Source organism: Branchiostoma floridae, chromosome 10 (genome assembly GCF_000003815.2).
Source record: "Branchiostoma floridae strain S238N-H82 chromosome 10, Bfl_VNyyK, whole genome shotgun sequence".
Taxonomy (NCBI): domain Eukaryota; kingdom Metazoa; phylum Chordata; class Leptocardii; order Amphioxiformes; family Branchiostomatidae; genus Branchiostoma; species Branchiostoma floridae.
In genome coordinates, this window is record NC_049988.1 from 1,138,853 (window position 1) to 1,154,934 (window position 16,082).

At 38.2% G+C, this 16,082-nt stretch overlaps 1 protein-coding gene across 1 annotated transcript; it reads left to right on the forward strand.

The window, feature by feature from the left end:
• The first annotated feature begins 11,555 nt into the window (after nt 1–11,555).
• On the forward strand, nt 11,556–15,525 carry LOC118424669. Its single transcript, XM_035833329.1, has 2 exons — nt 11,556–11,868; nt 15,138–15,525. The coding sequence occupies exons 1-2, from the start codon at nt 11,763–11,765 to the stop codon at nt 15,416–15,418; spliced, it is 387 nt and encodes a 128-aa protein (XP_035689222.1). The 5' UTR covers nt 11,556–11,762; the 3' UTR covers nt 15,419–15,525.
• Nucleotides 15,526–16,082: the final 557 nt, after the last annotated feature.

The window sequence follows — 16,082 nt, forward strand, 5'->3', positions numbered from 1 at the left end:
AATACATCTTTTGATTTATTTAATGGGAAGTAGGTCACTATCTTATACTTGAAAACAAAAAATAAGTAACATGCATTGGCATAATACCGGTAGTAAGACTTATACCGGTAGATTAAAAATACTGGAACTTAAAGAGATCTACACATGCAACAATAGTTATTTCTGAGCTGTGCACACTTCAGACATCTAGGTGTCCAATACACCATTTACAAAGCATCGATAACAATGCATTCGAAGACAACAAGGCCAAAAGTTTTCAGTATCTTTTTCGGGGTAGGCAGCTCGTCGTGGGACGAACACACTGTCACATTCATTGCCAAATTTATATAGATCATAATTACACATGCTCACGGCACAAGACGAACATGATTCAACAACAATCTTGAATTTCTGTTGGAGACCTACAACTCATGTAAAAGTGTGAAGAACCGTTGCATAATAGCCCGGATCTACGACTGAATGGGCAAAATTGAACGTACGCAGCCATTTTTCCGCCATTTTTATATCTACGCTAGCAGTTAAGTGTTACGTCATAGCGGTTGTGACGGACAGAAGTTAAATGAAAATTCTTGACAGTATACGTCCGTTTTCTCATGACATTTTGTATGCTCATGCAGGTTTATGTTTTATGCATTTACTGACAGAAAAGGAAGGAACATCAGAGGATGTATAAATGTACATAGCGGCAGTTAATTGTGCCGTGTTTCTTCCTACCGGTATTTTGTACCCCCTCCCAACCACGCGCCCGTTCGCCGTGTGTTACAATTACAATATTACGCTTTTAGCAGGACAAGAGTGGCAGAAAAGTTACACAGAAGAAGTGGCAAGGGTAACCTATAACAGCAACATGTAACTGGAGAAAATGATGCGTTGACAATTTGTCAAATCAGTATGGCTAGAGAAATCGTCGTAAACGTACCGGTATTATGATAATAGATGTTAACTGGTTTATCGATTAACCTACGGATGTAGAGAAAAAGATACAAGTACAACATTCGAAAAGAAATTATTTATGTTGGATGATAACGTTTGCTTTTGAGTTTGCGTTATAACGTTACAAGCTTATCGTTACTGGTAGCCTGCCGCCGATGAAATACAAAATTGCAGTCATTCGGACCCATGGGCCATATTTTTCTCACTTTTTACAAAATTATATGGTAGACTTAGACATCAATAGGCTGGCAAGCCATCCACCGACAATGAAAATACTCGCCATACAAAAAAGGGACGAAATATCAAGCATTTTCATTTCAAAAATTAGCAAAATTGGTGAATAAACATATAAACCTACATAATTACACATAACGTTACATGGTGAAAACATACACATCGAGTCAAATCTGGTATATGGTTCGTGTCCGTTCATTTGGGTCATTTCCTTTACAGTAAAAGTCTTTCAAGGTTATTTATAGCATATGTATCATATAATTCATTATCATAAGGGAAATCTTTTCATTATAAATCTCATTTTTGGGCATTCTCATCATTTTACAGTGATTTTTCATAAATCGACAACGCTGCAATTGTCAATAACATGTTCATTTAGTTCAGAAACGGAACAGTGCCGCACGTCAGTGTGAGTGCAAGACAAAATCGGCGAAATTAACACAACAGTGCCGCAGTGAACGAACGCAGCAATGCCGCAAGCGTGCCCCACGTCAAGTGAGAGGAGGCCTTAACAGACTTCCGCCTGGCCGAATAAGGGGACTTTGGCCAAGTTCAGAATAAAAGCCTAGTAGGAGTTGATTGACCAAGGACTGTTGGCCGACTTGACGGTCACAAACCGTACTCCCCTGGTGTGTCTTATTTGGCCATTTTTTACTATTTTTCTAGCGACCTGTGGAGCCTGGTAAAGGCTACAGTCAAGGTCCTTAGCGCCTGTCTTCATAAATTTGCCACTTGTGATTTGATTAAAAGTGTTCCTGGCGTCCTTTTACTTGGATAAGTTGCAAAGCTATTCCAGGTTAACATTTTCTCATCATTTCTTGTTCTGTGTGTTTGATTAGCTGTTTTTAGATTGTGCCTTACCAAGTCCTTTGAACTGTTGTTTTATTTTGCAGGGTGTAAATTGAGACGTGTGGGCGTTGCTGTTATAGCAGTTCCATTTTTTACCTTGTTGATCATTAATTGCCTCTTTATCGGGTTATACGTCAGCACCAACGGCCAGAACAGTCAAGTGGTGAGCCTACATTTTGCCTTCCTTTGAGGTTGCTAAGCATTGATTGATAGTTATTTTGTTTGTTTTTGAAAGATAGTGTAAGTCACCTATTTCCCCTTTAAAAAATAATTGCATGAAAGTGCATCTGAGTTAAACTAAAGCTAAGGGCACAACATCTGTGACCGTACGTGCAATTTGTCCCCACGTTTTCGTTGGGAGGCTACGTCCGCCACGTATTTCTGAGAACTGTACAAGCTGTACAGGGCAGGTGCTTCGCACGTAATGGCACGTACGGGAGCGAATCCGCAGCCCGATGGCACACAAAGTACTTTTGCCTGCACGTAAAGTTCTACGACGTGTCTGCGTTCTCCAAACTCCCTCGGATTCCCTGCGAGTTCGTACGAAGGCATAATTTGCATAATTGATGAGGAAATGCTATAATCCCATTGTGGTAAATGACAGGATTTTCTTACTTGTGACATTTTGAAGCTATGTATAGGTAATCATTAAGCCTAAATTGTGCAAATAAGGACCTCGTTAGCATAAATCATAAGACTTGTTTATAAGCCATTACTTCCCTAATTGTTTACAAAACATAAACGTGTTTCATTGTCAATAAAGTAAAGTAAAGTAAGTAAGGAAATACAATGAATGCCATTTTTACCATAGATTGTGTACATCTGTGTACATCTTTGGGTGGAGATGATCAACTAAAACAATCTATACAAATGAGGACGCATAAATAATGTCAAACATAGCTAATACATCAGTTGTAAAGGTTAACATCATTTGGGGTCATGGAACTCTAGTTGTTTATTGTATTGCCGCAACAGACTGTGACCGATAGCGGCAGCTTGGGGTATCCAACATCAACATCACCTTCCAAGAACATGCGAGAGGCCACTGTGACAATGTCTACAACCTCCAACAGCTCACCAGGTGAATTGAATAAGATACTAATTTATAAGTATCTAGTTGGCTGAAGGGAGACATCATGTGATTTCTGTGTTGTTACATGGGTCAATGAGTTTAATGATTTGGATATGTGACAAGAGAAATCCAAGAGGAGATGTACCGGATGCAAAAAGAGACAGAATGTGTCTCTTTATTTTGTGAATTTTTTCTTTACATATTTCGTCATAAGTTATCCTTCTTTGTCCCTTCTCTTGTGCCCTTGTGTATTTTCTTTTGCTGATGAGAAATAGATGATGATAATGTTATTCTAGTTTGCAGCCGAATATTCTATGTATACCCTGTTTCAACACATGTTTTGTGTTAGTACAGTATAAAATCTGAGTTTTTATGCTTGTCTTTGGCATGTATCGGTAGGTTCATTTTAGTGGGTTGGGGGCTGCTGTAGGCAACGTTGCACTCTCCAAGCAGAGGTTCGGAATCTTACTTTCTTTAGATCTCTTTTTGAGTTTTCGTCGGGCTCTGTATTTTGTCACGTTTTCTTCATGTCTGCCGGCCAAATATAGTTGTAAAACTGCTGTGATGGGTTTATAGGGTTTGTAGGCCATGTACGCGTGAGTTGCTGACAGAGGTATACGGCCACGGAAAAATACGGGACGAAATAGAAAACCCATCAAAAGACACACAAACGCCTCAAAAACAGCCGCAGCCAAACCTCTGTTTGGACAGTAGCAATAATGTACTTCCTGAATATTCTCTCCAGTTCCTTTGCGACCCTTAATGTAAGGTATAAAACTATTCAAACCTTCGGCTTCGCAACCTGATGAAACTGAATCTATCTTTTACTTCCTCAAGATATATTTTTGTTCCTAAGACGCTTTACGTTATTTTAATGATAAATATACAAAGTAACCAAACGAAAGTTACAATCTGCTGTGCTATGTTCAGCTTCTACACCAAAAGCGGGATATACAACTACCCCACGTGCAGATTCAACAATGACTTTAGACTCAAACTCAGCAAAGATGTCCTCCCACCGAACGACGATGCCCTTGCACACCACCAACCCGGAATCGATGTGGGAAGTTTATACAAGTGGTGTTACTGCTACATCGACATCCTTCAGCAATAAAGGTATGGTATGGTTTTACATGTATCTACCTCAGCAACTAGGGAAGTGGTGGCTTCCAAGTGACTTTTGTGATTTTTTTTACACTGGAATCCTATGGCTAAGTCACTGGATACCTCAAATAATCATAATTACACTGATTGCTAAGTTTGAAAAGAATATCTAGTTGAAATTGTCAATTCCAGGGCCACGTAACAATCTAGGTCTAATTACTGATCACCCATGCCCAGTATCAGGGTGAAATGCACGAAGTTGTCCTAAGTTAATTTAAATGTCTGAAGTTGTCCAAAGTTGTCCAAAGTTGTACGAACTTGTCCGAAGTTATGACGTCATCTAAACTTTGGACAGTCAGCCGGGTGGTGTACGAAGTTGTCCGAAGTTGTTCGAAGTTATGACGTGACGCTAACCATGACGTCATCCTAACTTTGGACAGTCAGCCGGGGGGTGTACGAAGTTGTCCGAAGTTGTCCAAAGTTATGACGTCACCTTAACCATGACGTCATCTTACTTTGGACAGTCAGCCGGGGGTGTACGAAGTTGTCCGAAGTTATGACGTCATCTTAATTATGACGTCATCCAAACTTTGAATAAGAAGACGGGAGTTTACCAAAGTTGTCTGTACTTCAATTAATTGTTAAATTACAAGGAATAAAATAACAACTACTACTTCTTATGATACAAAGTAGTGCAAGATGACTGCAATACATGTAGTTTATGAATAGATAGGGGAGATGTTTTCAGGTACTTGTATTTAGAAGTGACGTCATCTAACTTTGGACAGTCAGCCGGGAGGTGTACGAAGTTGTCCTAAGTTGTCCGAAGTTATGACATCATCCTAACCATTACGTCATCCAAACTTTGGACAGGCAGCCGGGTGGTGTACGAAGTTGTCCGAAGTTGTCCGAAGTTATGACGTCATCTTAATCATGAAATAATCCAAACTTTGTACAGCCAGCCGGGTGGTGTAGGAATTTGTCGGAAGTTATGAACGTAATTAGATCGAGATCTACATAGTCTGTGTTTTTCTAGCCGTCACCTATCAGTGGGAGTACGAAGGCGTAACTTACTTATGTCTTGTGGGAATAAGAATTTCCTTTTTTAATATTTACATAAATATTTCATAGAAAATTGTATATATTTGTGCCTATGCTGTGTATTATATTTACATTTATTTAAAGTTTTCGCTATGTAACTTTGCACAACTTCGTACACTTGTTGACTTTCACTGCCCACTGTCCGAAGTTAGATGACGTCACGTAACTTTGCACAACTTCGGACACGTGCCACCCTACCCCTCCTACTGTACGAAGTTAGATGACGTCACGTAACTTTGCAGAACTTCGGACAACTTCTTACACATGCCACCCTACCCCTCCTACTGTACGACGTTAGATGACGTCACGTAACTTTGCACAACTTCGTACACATGCCACCCTACCCTGCCTACTGTACGAAGTTAGATGACGTCAGGTAACTTTGCACAACTTCGGACAACTTCGTACACATACCACCCTACCCCTCCTACTGTACGAAGTTAGATACGTCACGTAACTTTGCACAACTTCGGACAACTTCGTACACATGCAACCCTACCCTGCCTAGTGTACGAAGTTAGATGACGTCACGTAACTTTGCACAACTTCGGACAACTTTGCACACTTGCAACTCTACCCTAATAAAATATTTGACGTCATCTTTGACCCCTGATACAGCCTCAAAGCCAGTAGGAAACTGTTGTAACTTCGTACAACTTCGTACACCCTAACTCCGTGCACTTCACCCTGATACTGGACATACCTCATAACGTTGATGTTAAAATGATACTGATATTACAATCATGTTATGTCAGAAGAAAAGGTATGAAAATCTTACGTTAGAAATTTATATCAGCTCAGGTATATTTTCTTTAAAAATATCTTATTTCTCACTTTAAATCTTTATCAATTGGGAAAATCTTCACTTGTCTAAGCACAGATAATTAGTGCTAATTATCTTCAAGCAGAATGACGACAAACCATGCAGGTTTTACACTGAAATGCCAAATTCCTTCCCCAAAAGTTGTTCTTTTCTTTGTCAAACAACAATAAAATGTTACTTTAGTTGCAAAGGTGATGAATTCCTTTTATTGTAGTGAAATTTCTTGATACATATAGAATACAACACGGTGTGGGCAATTCGACCCTCGGGAGGGCTGGGACCGAGGGTGATACGGAACACACCGTTAAGAAGCCTGTGTGATACGGAAAATTACCCGGTCCGGAACACCTGTATCGAACGTTATCGCGGCCCAGGTATGACATAATAGATGGTATATAATGCATAATTTGCTGGGGTCAATTTCGACCCCGCCGAACCATTCACAAACTTTCAAGTATAGCTTATACAGCGATTGGCTAAACCCGGTGAAAATTTGTTAGAAGTGGTAAAGCATGTATACAAACTCAAAGAGGGAAATTATTTTCTCTTATGAAAAATGTTGATATGGCAGATATGAATATACGCCTGGTGATCCATACGATCGGATTAAAGTTAAAACAACTCATCAGTAAAACAAAAACATACCTGTATGTCCGTCTAATGATGGAGACGATACTGCAATATGAATACCTCCCTGTGTAGCCATCGTCCGTCGATTAACAGAGAGACCAGAATACTGGAACCAGCCTAGACTAAGAGAACTCCTCGTCCACGCAATATAATTGTCTGGTGGAAAGTTCATGTAATTGAAATGATTATGAAAAACTATCTGCAGCACGTAATATATCGACAACTAAAAGGAGTGCACGGCAGTTGAAACAAATGTCAAAACAAGCTGATATTTAAGTACAAACAAGCAGAATATGTCTTACTCCAAAATCAATCATGTTGTATTTAATGACTAATGCAAGAGTTTGATGACATATACATGTTTATCTTATCTTTGTCTAATGTTGTATAAGCGTGGTACATGAGACGACATAAAGGTGATTTCCATTATCGAAATAATTTGAGAAAAGTCATGGATGGAAATGTTTCCATACTGCTGTTATGACTTTGAATTTTACCTGGTCGGCTTGAAAATAATTTTTGAATGTTATGAAACGTTTCCATGACAAAGAGAAGCTTTTTTTATCTTATTTCTTAAACTGTTTTTTAATTCTTAATTTTCTTGTTCCTTCTTTATTGAATTTTTCAACATGAACTCATAGATACACACACACACGGAAAAACAATACAAAACGAGCTTCCCTAATGCACTATCCCTCATTATATACATTTTACCAGTCAGTTAATTGTCATTGAAAAATATCACTGTTTGATTTTTTGCCCCTCCCTCTTGATTGTTTAAGACACGAAATGTCCGGATCATTTAGATGGTGATAGGTTTAAAGGCTGATAGCCGGTATGAAGCTACCATACCAGATTGGCTATCACACATCAAAATATATACATGTACCACAGGACTTCTACTATTCAAAATAACAAGGAGAATTTCATCATCAAGGAGAATTTGCCACCTCGGAGGTACCGATTTCCCCTCTGGCCCATTGACTAATAATGTGTCATATCATTGACAAGGAGAAGTTTCAAAGTTCTCGTGGTATTACTTGCGACATTTATTCCATATAATCAGACACATAAGACCAAAATTTGTTTAAAATATCTAATGCTTTGTAAGAGAAACTAGAAAACATCTTTGTTTACGCCATTGATTGGCAGGAGGTTGATTGTTCGTCATAGAATTCAAAGGGACTGAGTATCACTCGGCAGAGCTAAGGCGGCCCAGGCACGCTCGATCCGTGTTCGAGCTGGGGCGCCTATCCCCTTGTCCGGCCGAATTCGAACGATTTTCGATGATGTCAATTCCTATCACGTAATTCGAACCGAAGGCGCGTTCGAATCTTTGGTTATTTGCGACTATTCAATGTAAACACGCACCGCAAGGACCATCCTTGGTGGGTGCTTGTGCGGATCAGGTTGATATTTACGGCTTTATGCCTAGGTCAAAATAAGAGTATTGATCATTATAGTACTCAAGTTTTACTTATTATCCCTTTCTTATCGAAATTGTCCGAGGTTATTTTGTGTAATAATTTAATGTTTTTAACTATGGTGCATTTTCAACCAAAAATTGAAAATAGATAGTCGTTTCTGATGTTTTCGGTCCCGAAAAAACAATATAATCTTAATTTCAAACAAAATACCCACGGATACAAATGATAAGTATAAGGTAGGCTTTCATCCTTCAGAATATAATAATTGTCGGTCTTGTTTCCACCTGGGCGTAGACCCATGAAGTATACGAAACGTTTTTGAACCAAAACGTGTATTTCTAACCCAAAATCCTGTATGTAAAAAGAACAAAATCACAACTATTCAATGTGTTTCTAGTAGTACTAAAATTGTGTGAAGTTTCATCGTAGTGCGACCAATCAAAAGTTACATTCATATGTAAAGAATACAACTTTACTACGAACATGGCCGCCTTACGCCATTGGGTTATGTTAATGAGTTAGTGACGTCACTGCCTTGACTGTCAGGGATCCCATGATCCTCTTCGCCCTCTTCTATCATGGCTGTACTTGAGTGAGCATCACGGATTAAACGCCTCTTCCAATCAAGTTGCATCGGCTCCTATGATTCACTATCGCGTCCCCTTGTCAATGTTGGCGTTAAGCAAACCGAGCAAACAATAACCAGACAAATATATCAGTAATCAATCTGCGCTTGTAAAGTTCGACCGAATCTTAAAGTCATATGGGATTTATGTTAACTTGTTTTTTTCTGCAAAGGTAAATGAACAGACCTAACAGTATTTTGCAGTATTTTGTTGATTAGTATGATCGCTCAACATATTTCAGTAATCGTATTAAAACATTGGAAACTGCACACACACACATGAATACTAATATAATTGTCTGGTTATTGTTTGATCAGTCCCTTTGAATTCTATGACGAACAATCAACCTCCTCTCAATCAATGGCGCAAACAAAGATGTTTTCTAGTGATAGATATGTTAAACAAATGTGGTCTAATGTGTCTGATCATATGAAATAGATGTAGCAAGCGATACCACGAGAATTTTGAAACTTCTCCTTGTCAACTTGTCAATGATATAACATGTTATTAGTCCATTGACCAGAGGAGAAATCTGTACCTCCGGGCTGGCATATTCTCCATGTTATTTTTGAATAGTAGAAGGCTTGTGGTATATATTTTTATGTGATTGCCATTCTGATATAGTAGCTTTATACCGGCTATCAGCCTTCAAACCTATCACTATCTAAATGATCCGGAAATTTCGTGTCTTAAACAATTAAGGGGGAGGGACATAAATCAAACATTAATATTTTTCAATGAAAATTAAATGGCTCATAGAATGTATATAAGGAGTGATAGTAGTTTGGTGCATTAGGGAGGCTCATTTTGTTTTGTTTCGTGTTTCCGTTTGTGTGTATCTATGAGTTCATGTTGAAAAATTCAAAAAAAGAAGGAACAAAATTAGAAAAAAATAAAATAGAATAAAACTTCTCATTGTTATCAAAACGTTTCATATCATTCGAAAATCTTTTTATAACGGCGCCCTTACAAAATTCAAAGTTATAATAGCAGTACAGAAATATTTCGACCCATGACTTCTCTCAAATCATTTTGATAGTGTGTTGACGAAATATTTACGATTGTCCATTACGATACTAGAATTTAGACAAATTGTAAATACCCGAATTGTGTACAATATTGACGTGCAATATTTTAAAGTGCAATATCAGTAATCCTCCATAACTTTATTATGCTTTTAATCCTATTGTAACAACAGAGTTTCTCACTTTTATACAGTGTTGTAGTGCGGACGATAATTGTTAAACGTTCACCGCAATTCAGTCTTAGGACTGCAAGTGTGATGTTTTTATATGTGACCTTTTATGTCAAATAAACCATTCATTCATTCATAATGGATAACCTTTATGTCATCTCATGTACCAGGCTAATATAACATTAGAAAAAGATAAAATAAACAAGTACATTTCATCCGACTATTGCAATAGTAATTACATACATGTACGCGTAGAATTGATTTTGGGGTAAAGCAGATATTGTTTGTTTGTACTTAAATGTCAACTAGTTTTGACATTTTTTTTCAGCTGCCGTGCACTCCTTTTTACTTGTCAACATTACGTACTACTGATGTCATAATCATTTTATTTACATGAACTTTCCACCAGACAATTTGTTGCGTGGGTGAGGAGTTCTCTTAGTCTAGGCTGGTTCCAGTATTCTGGTCTCCCTGTTACTGGACAGACGATGGCCACACAGGGAGGTATTCATATTGCAGTATCGTCTCCATCACCAGACGGACATGCAGGTATGTTTTTGTTTTGCTAAATTGTTTTAACTCTTATCCGGTCGTATGGGTCGTATCTAAGGACAAGCGTATATTCATATCTGCCATATCAATATTTTTTATCGGAGAAAATAATTTCCTTCTTTGAGTTTGTATACATGGACTTCTAACAAATGTTCACTGAGCTTAGCAAAATTGCTGTATAAGCTATACTGTACTTGAAAGTTCGTGCATTGTTCGGCGGGGTCCAAACCGTTGGACCACAGCAAATTATATCTATATATACTACCTTGTATCTAGAAATGTCACTTCAAAACAGGGATTCATTATCAATGCAATTAAAGCAACAGGGTATAGTTGCCAAAAAAAGGAAAATAACTTTGGGGAAAGAAATTCACTATTTTAGTGTAAAACGTGGTGCATTAATTATGATAATGAGCTATTAACCAATTATCTGTGCCTAGACAAGTGAAAATATTCCTAACCCTCTCTTATGAAATAACGTCAACATTTCTTTTCACAAATTGAAAAGACGAAATGATTGTTGAAAAGCTGGAGCATTATAGAGTTTGAGGGGGGGGGGGCTGGCTTCTATCTCCTGGCCCCGTTTCGCCATAAAATATGATAATGAGCACCATAACATATCACAGTGACAGCAAAACTGAAAATATTTTTCATAGATTGATGAAACTGTGTATACAAAGTAATGACAAAAAGAACCATAAGAAATATGTCTAAATCTTTTTTTAAATCGACTTCCTTTTGGCAAACCACATTGTATACTATGTAGGTACTATTAGGTTTACCAAAATAAATACATACATAATTTTACCGAAATGTTACTATTTTCGACATCAAATGGTTAATTTCCAAAAATTAAAAAAAAACTCATTTTGTTGGACGTTGGTCTGTTAACTGTCCCATACCTTAAAAGCCAAAACCCACAATAGTGAATGTAGTACCTTTTAGTTGATTGGAAAGTTTTTTCCGACATTTCTCTTTCACTTGAGTTTCACTTTCATACTGCGCATTAGACTTTTTGGTATTATTTTGGAAATAAGATCAAACAATTAAACATTATCCTTTTGTCGCAGGTATTGACAATACCGTACAATCATCGACTACCGACGAAAGTAACGATACCCCTGACTGCCATGTCAACCACCACACCGAAAGGGATCACAACACCACCCTCCGGGAAATCCGTGCCTCAAAGAAAGGCGGTGATCCAGCAAATGACATGGAAGCAAGGGGCACGTTTACCGTAACTGTAGGCCGTAATGTCATTGGATTGGCTGCCAACACGATGTACAAGACTGGTTCAGCCCAGCAATCAGGACACAAAGGTATTGATGTCGTTTGTATTCTATTGGTATTGACATTGACATAGGTATTCTTGTCGTTTGTTTTCTATTTCCATGAGTATTGTTTTCGTTTTACGTTTTATTGGCATTCATGTTGAAAGCTTTTGAGGTACCTCCACTTCTAAGTCCTGTAACTTTTAAATGCTGTAGACATGATATCTGACAATTGTAAGAATTTTGACGCTATTATGTGGTGATATAAAGTAATTATGACGCGTCGACGCCATCATTTTGATTGTATTGGCTAGATTGGATTGGATTTTTGTCAAAAACGCCAGTGCGTACCAACACGAAAAACTGAATTTTTTCATACTTCTTGATATTGTTGCCAACAATGTCTAAGTAAAACGCACCAAATTTTGTGGCTCTAGCGTATTCCGTTCTAGCGTTATACGATATGAAAGTTGGCGTAGGCCTCAAAAGCCAATAAATATCATTAACTACTAAAAAGGTATCATAATTACAAATAAGCAGTTTGTTTGACATGCGACCTTAACAGTATTACTAAGATGAAATTATGTTTGGGTTGAAAGAAATAGGCATTTTAAGCGAAAGGTAAGGTAAAGTGACCGATCTTTTTACAGAATATTATCTGACAAAGTATTTCTAATAAATGACATGAATCCCGCAGCTTGTAACTCGAATACAAACGAAGTCTATTCATATATTTTCTAATCATTGGTATGGAACAACAGGGCACGTGTGCCAACACAATTATGTTTTTCGATGATTGCATCGGATTTTCCTTGCGACAAATTCATGATGTATTCTTTGATATTTTTTTCTTCAAATGAAGGGCGTGGCATAGATAGAACTTTATTGCATGACACCTGTACAGGATACAGTGTATGGCAACTTGAACATACAATACATACATACAGAACAGTTTAACTACATGAGTTACTAGTATCTAAAAACGTAGGAAACTAATCTATTTTACACATGGTATATATTATTGACAATCAGGCTAGCATTATGTGCTGGTTCATTACAGTATAATATTGTCTCGTTTTTTAAATGAGTTATATATAAATACATAGGCAGATATATCAGCAGGATATGATAGTAACATATTAAACATTTCTGTCTTATTAGGTGGTAACATTGTATCAGATTTGTATTTGATAGACTGTAACAATTCTTGTCTCTCTCTATCATAAGTTGGGCAATCCATTATAAAGTGGGATTCATTTTCAATATTATCATGGCACGTTCGACAAAATCTCTCGCTGGCTGGTGTGTTGTGATGTCTACCCTTTTCGATATGTAGGGAGTGGGCACTAATTCTAAGTTTCGTAATGATATTTCTAAAAGATTTGTTTTGAACAGTTGAAAGGTAATTTTCAAGACAGAAATCTTTTTTGATTCTGCAATAGGTACTAAGTTTGCTTAGACTTCTTATTTCTTGTCTCCAGCCAGAGAGAAATGTATCTATCAGGCGGTATTTGAATAAATTTCCACGGTAGGGTTGAGCCAAACAGTTTGGAAGCTATGTCTACATAACATGTCTTGTACATGGACAGCCCAGTCTTGTTGTAGATGAACAGAAGTATTGTATGCTTTCTTTACGCGTCTGTCATTTGGGAGGCCATGTAATCTAAGCCAGTATTTTATCAACTGTGTTTGTGAATCAATGTATAGAGGAAAAACTCCTAGCTCGCCCCTGACCGCAGTGTTAATAGAGCTTTTGGGAACGCCGAGTGTGTCTTGATAATCATTATTATGTTTATTTTGAAAACTAATGGTACACGGGATATGACGTTCCAGTACTCTATGGAGATTTTTTAGCCCATAAACTAACAAAACAAGACCAAGGTGGCAAGGTAAAAACGTGCAAAAGTTGAAAATTTTAAGGTGGTAAACTTTGTGTTTACACATATTCGTGGATGCTACATCTGAGTACCGTAGCATCAAAAAGTTCTATGAACTAAGCACAAGCTGCAAATTATAAGCAGATAAAATAGGATTTTCAACGCAGCAAATTCTGGGCGGTTTGATATTGATTCCAGGTGTTGTTTACGACAAAAATGCCACAACCAAGCACAATCCTCCGATCTCTGATTGGTCGAAGATAGTGACACTCCATGTGGCCATCTTCTTGGAATTCTCTCTCAGTCATTCACTTCCATTCTAGCTGTAGCACAAGCAACAGCAAAGCTTGTCTTTCTTACGGTCTAGTCACAAAGACGATTTTCCACCTGACTGCCCCGTACCTCCGTGCCAAAATTCACACCTCTCCAAATAACTATTTGCCACCTCGGCCGATCATGCAATTTGTCAATACGGTCCTTGCATTATGGTCATTACAAGAAGCTATACCTAGTCTACCTTTAGTTTCGTTCAACTTCTACACCGTTTCTATCTTCTGCATTTAAACGTTATAGATACTTTTATTGCGTTCATGAATGAAGCTTCCAATGTTTCTCGTTACTTTTTTTCTATCCGTACACCGTGTGCATCTATGACTTCTATACTGTAATTTTCATACTTGACTGCACAGAACTGACGGCAATGCCACAAGGTTGTTCCGGATGGAGCACGGAAGAGTTTGCATATTACTAAGGAATAACTGCTCGGATTTTATTTGATATCATAATAATAATGTGTAATGCATAATCATATATACCCCGAGTCTAGATAGGGTTAAGAAAACTTTCGGAAATAATGTCAGAATGTGAGTTTCAATTTGGTGAAATTGGCATATTGGGCTGACATTCCAGTTGGACCTCTACATAGGAAAGCATTATAAAATACACTAAAACAAGGCTTCAGAAAAGTACTAACCCCAATTTCAATCTTAACAAAAATTCTCCACCAGACAGCCACAAGGGTCATCTTTGTAAAAACTGAAAGAAAACAGAGGTTCAACCACCTCAAACTCCAAGGAATCCCCGCTCTATGAAAGAAACCTCACCTTTGACCCCAGTTTTCTCCTGATACCACCAATATGACACAACAACTAAAATCCTTCTGCGCGCCACCTAAACTGCTAAACTGAGCAAATTTTGACACAAATGGGAAAGATTAGACCTTACATGTTCCTTCTATCACAAAAAGGCTACTGGTTGGGCCAAAATTTTCAAGGAAAAAGAAGATTTGAAAGGATTTTAAGTCACACCCAAACCGCGCAGCTCAACTGTGACGTCAGCCCTATTGGCGCATAACAAACCCATTGTTAACAAGAATGGATGTCATATTTAGTATGTTTTGCTACATAGACTCTATTGACTTGCGATATATTATTAATCCAGAAGACGGAACACCCGATGACTGCAATAATGACCCTGAAAGCCACGTGCACAACAATTCCGACACAGATGACATCGACAGGCCACAGCAGCCTGCTGCAGACAGAGGGCAGAGAGCTGATAAACAGGAAAACACCACAGCATCAAACAATGTACAGAAGGACGACTCGGGCCTGCTGAACAACCCTACCTACGTGCCTGGCGCACTTCGACAAGATAACAACAAAGGTACATATAGTATTAGGGGTGGGTACCGGTACGGATTCCCGGTACAAAATAGTTAGGTCCTGGTTCAGATCCGGACCTGGACCTGATCCTCTGGACCTGGACCGTACCTGGACCTAAATTATCTGTACCGGTACCCACCCCTAGTCCATGTAGATTTTAGAAGTTATTTTTCCTATGAGGGGGAGGAGGTACACTGTCCCATGCCCTAATAGTACTCAATATAAATCTGTATCTGTATTATATTTTATATGACCCTGACCTCCCTCATGACCTCAATGAAAAGCGGCCTGCTGGCCGATTTGAGCTTCTCATGAATAAACAAAGGTTCAAACAAACAAACAAACAAACAAACCATGCACACCATTATCATGAGTAGCAGATAATCAGACAGGATGTTTTTGATTTGATTTGATTTATTCAGCTGTATAGAAAGAAATACAGCCAGGGCTACCCAACAGCCGGAGGCTGTTATCTAGGACTTACTGTCAACATAGTCTTTAAATGTGACCTGTCTAACAGTATGTTCCCCTCAATAAACCTCAACATTCCTAATCTAAACTGTACTCTAAACTATACTCTGCCATAGTGAAGAGGGTTAACCAAAACCATACCCTGTGCAGTCAGCTTCATTGACATTTTTTCTTTGTGTGTTCACGAACCACTATCACTACTTTTGTTGGCAAATTACATTATATTGAATTCATGAACGCCGAGGCAGTG